Source organism: Musa acuminata, chromosome BXJ3-5 (genome assembly GCF_036884655.1).
Source record: "Musa acuminata AAA Group cultivar baxijiao chromosome BXJ3-5, Cavendish_Baxijiao_AAA, whole genome shotgun sequence".
NCBI classification, from domain to species: Eukaryota; Viridiplantae; Streptophyta; class Magnoliopsida; order Zingiberales; family Musaceae; genus Musa; species Musa acuminata.
In genome coordinates this window covers 6220123-6224500 of record NC_088353.1, presented here as the reverse complement: position 1 = coordinate 6224500, position 4378 = coordinate 6220123, and the positions used below count along the sequence as shown (strand labels likewise).

Sequence of the window (4378 nt, the reverse complement as noted above, 5' to 3'; positions counted from 1 at the left end):
TCTTGGTTTTTATTAAATGAAAGAAATTGCTATTAAATATAATGACGTACATGATGTTGACACGTGGAGTCAGACCTAAGACGTATCGTTGAGATCAATACACACCAAAAAGTTTCAGATCATCGTCGTTCCCGAAGAATGATTTCAAACCTCTCCAGCTTCTGCTTTCTCTACAAAATTTACTGAGAATCGAGACGATCTCAGGAAGTCGTTCAGGTCGCTAGGAACACAGGGGTACCGCCTCCATGCAGCCCCATGCAACTTGATCATCCTCATGGCTCTCTTCTTGTAGGACGATTGCCCATCGATGTGCGACAAGGCCAGGAGCTTCGCCACCGACCCGACCACCGTCATCTCCTCCAGCAGTTGCTCTGTGGGCCGATTGCTGCTCATCAACCACAAGATCTTGACGCCCAGTTTGGTCGCCAGCCTCGACACCCGCAGTATCTTCTCGGACACCGCCGCCACGCCCAGCCCGTGGTCGGCCATGGCCGATCGCCCCTCGGGGCACTTGCAGAGCCTCGTGAGCAGCAGCAACACCTTCTCGCACTTGCGCCCGTCTGCGTCCGTCAGAATCTCGACCGAGACGCGGATCGCGCCGGCTTCGATCGCCTTCAGGCGGTTCTTCTTCGAGGTCGCGACGATCTCGAGCAGTACGTCCAACGAGGAGGAGGTTAGCCCGGTTGAGACTTCATCGGACACAAGGTCCAACAAGGACTTGACGACATCGCCGTCTTCCTCCGCTACCGTGTTGGTCCACTCGTTGTTGGTCTTCGATGCCTTCATCAAGATGGACATGGTGCGGAGTTGGGCCTCGGCGGTTCCACTTTGGAGGATCTCCATCATCGATCTCACGCAGTCGGGCTTCCATAGGAGCTCCACCGTGGCCTCATCCGACAAGGGGAGGAGAGCCAGGACGCCGACAGCCTCGTCGCGATCTCGGAAATCGTCCAAGTCCCAGTACTCCACGACGCCATGGGACGCCATGATGCGGCCCAACACTTGGGCGCCTCCCAATCGAATCAAATCCTTCTGCAACTCGACGTCCTTGTCGACGAGCGCCCGTAGTTTTCTCAGGTAGGTGACCCTGAAGGGCCCCGTTTGGACGTTCTTCAGCAGCGAAACCAGTTCGTCGTGGTCGATCACGTCGGGCAAGCGTGGAGGCGGCTTGGCGGGCCCTCCCCCTGCGGTCTCCCGGAAGGACGACATGAGACGTCGGAGGGTGTGATTAGGAATGAGATCAGAGTTCAGCAGTCGCCGCATGGTGACCGGGCACGTCGACTGTTTGTAGACGAAGAGCCATTTCTCGATGCACTCCCTGTCGTACGAGATGCCGGTGGCGATCGTCACCGGATCCTCCATTGGCTCCATTGAGATGGGGCACTGGAACATGATTGAAGCATCATCCATGGTCTGTCTGTCGAACTCAATCCTTGGCCTTCAAAGAGTCGGGACGAAGGAGATAATATTAGACAGTAAGGGATCGAGAGGATGCCATAACCCCCCACACACACACACACACACACACACACACACACACACACACATATATATATATATATATATATATATATATATATACATGCATAAGTCAACGGCAAGAAATGCTTGCCAGCTATATATTTACGGCATGGAGAGAGATCTTCATGTAGAGTATTTACTCCCACTGATTGGCTTAGACGTCTCTCCCAGAATCTAATCCGTATAGGTCGCTTTCATTGAAGCGGTCAACTTTTCGAGGTTTCATCTTCATCTGAAGGTGTGATTTGGTGGCAGCAATAATGGCTCATAGTTTCTGATATCATCACCAATCCCACATGTCGATTAATAATACTTTGGCCTTCACATTTCATTTTGTGGAATTGCAAACATTCGAAGCTCTATGCACTTATGCAATTTAATTGGCATATCAACAAACTAACTAACATCTTTGGAAATGAATGATATCTTTTAATTTATTTGGGTCTTTTACAGAGGATGATAGGTTGTTTAATTACTTGGAGGAAAAAAATAAAAAAGATTGGGCAACATATGTAACTGAGATATTGCTTTTGTCAAAGGGTAACAAGTTGACATGGAGAGATGGGAAGCACATATTTGTGGCGAAAAGATGTCACTGCCTCAATTTGTCAATGCATCTTCCTAGTTTTAGTCTTGCAAGATGATAAGATATATCTTGGTTATAAGCCGCGTCACGAGAGTACGGTCTACATCGGCATTCAGCTCAGTCAACAGAAGACTCCCGACATAAACCCGTGGATCAAGCCGTGCTAACTCATCAGCCACGACATGTTTGTTCACCCGAGAAAGTTTGATAAATAAGAGATGTTATGGTAAGTAACTTTTTTAGCCGTGACCTCGGGGTCGATGTGGCTGGTTCAGGGGTCCGAATGGCGGGAATCAGGCGTAGCTCCCCTCGGGCTCTTGTGGTGGCCGATCGCGGGGGATCCGGCTGGAACGTTCCGCGACGCCGGGTGGGGTCGGCTTTGGTCGAGTACCTGCACACAGGTCGGGTCGGCAGCTCGGCCCGACCCCTCCGACGATCAAGTCAATGATTGGGAGTGGAGTTTTGGGTGAAATTGTGTCCCCTTTCTCGTTTGGAGCCCGGGGGTATTTATAGGTGAGTTTGATATTACCTGATTTGCCATCCGGTCGGAGCAGGGCCGTACCTCTGATGGCGTTTATCGTCGTCGTGGGCGTCGCGTGGAAGGTCGAGCTACCGCAGGGTATGGCGAGCTTCAGTCGACGCCTTTCCCTGCCTCGGCCGGTCGTGCGGGGTCAGATGATGAGGTCGTCTAGGTACGGTGGGTGTGGCCGTACATCATGTTGGTTTTAATGCTTGCTCCCTGGGGTAGTGTGCCGTCCAGGAGTAGCTGACGTCGTGGGGTATTACGTCAAATCAGTTTTTACCCCTATCATATTCCCCTGCCCACCCCCCCCCGAAAGGAGCTATGCGTCGGTTTTTGTATGCAGGGGGTCCGATGCATGGCTTCTTACTTCAGGTGGGCTGGTCGCGCGGGCGCGTCTCGAGCAACATGGGGCCGAGGTGCACAACTTAGTCGGGAAGCCGAGTAGAGATCGGGATCTCGGACAGCGCACGACCGAGGAGCACGGCGCAAGCGGGCTACCGCGCAGGTGTGGTCTCGAGTGGCGTGCAACCGAGGTCCGAGGAGCACGACGCAAGCGGGTTACCGCGCAGGTGTGGTCTTGGGTGGCGTGCAGCCGAGGTCCGAGGAGCACAACGCAGGCGGGCTACCGCGCAAGTGTGGTCTCGGGTGGCATGCAGCCGAGGTCCGAGGAGCACAACGCAGGCAGGCTACCGCGCAGGTGTGATCTCGGGAAGCATCGAGCCGAGGAACACGACGCAGGCGGGTTGACCGTGCAGGTGTGATCTCGGGGAGCATCGAGCCGAAGAGCACGTTGCAGGCAGGCTGGCCGCGCAAGTGTGTCTCGGGGAGCATGGAGCCGAGGAGCACGACGCAGGCGGGCTACCGCGCAGGTGTGGTCTCGGGTGGCGTGCAGCCGAGGTCCGAGGAGCACAACGCAGGCGGGCTACCACGCAAGTGTGGTCTCGGGTGGCGTGTAGCTGAGGTCCGAGGAGCACAACGCAGGAGGGCTACCGCGCAGGTATGATCTCGGGAAGCATCGAGCCGAGGAACACGACGTAGGCGGGCTGACCGCGCAGGTGTGATCTCGGGGAGCATCGAGCCGAGGAGCACGACGCAGGCGGGCTACCGCGCAGGTGTGGTCTCGGGTGGCGTGCAGCCGAGGTCCGAGGAGCACAACGCAGGCGGGCTACCGCGCAAGTGTGGTCTCGCTTTGCTTTGAGTTTAGCGACGGTAGAGATCAAAAAGCTACCGCATTTAATTTTATTTCCTGAAAGGGGGAGTTGGCCGCACTCCTTCGGGCGTGGAGGCCGAGGCGTCCGGCTGCTGCCGCTTCAGCGGGTTTGCCACGTTAGGCCTTCATTAAGGCGGAGCGCCTTTGGGTGTCTTCTGATGTGACGTGATGGCTACGCACGTGCGCGGGTGGGTTGGCGCCCGCTCTCAGGAGGCGAAGGGACGTTGGTTCTGGCGGGTTAACCCCTTTAAATAGCGGACGCCCGGCTTCACCTCTATCTTTCGCTGCTGTGTCCTCCATCAAGTTCTGCTGTCGCCTCCCCAGTCCTCTCCCTGGCCTTCTGCGTAGTTTTTTCCTTTTTCTAAGGTCAGTTGAGATGTCGCCCTCTTCTTTCCCCTCTTCCTCTCCATCTTCCTCTCCTTCTTCTCCTGTCCTCGGAGCTGGGGAGGGAAATCCCCCTCCGTCTCCCGTTGAATCTTCCGACGGGGAAGCGGCACGAGCTCTCGAGGCTTTGATGTGGCCGCATGATATCGACTCT

At 55.3% G+C, this 4378-nt stretch overlaps 1 protein-coding gene across 1 annotated transcript; it reads right to left on the bottom strand.

Moving 5' to 3' along the window:
* Nucleotides 1-144: 144 nt before the first annotated feature.
* LOC103985062 (E3 ubiquitin-protein ligase PUB23-like) lies at nt 145-1516 on the bottom strand. Its single transcript, XM_065152973.1, has one exon. The coding sequence runs from the start codon at nt 1408-1410 to the stop codon at nt 145-147; it is 1266 nt and encodes a 421-aa protein (XP_065009045.1). The 5' UTR covers nt 1411-1516.
* Nucleotides 1517-4378: the final 2862 nt, after the last annotated feature.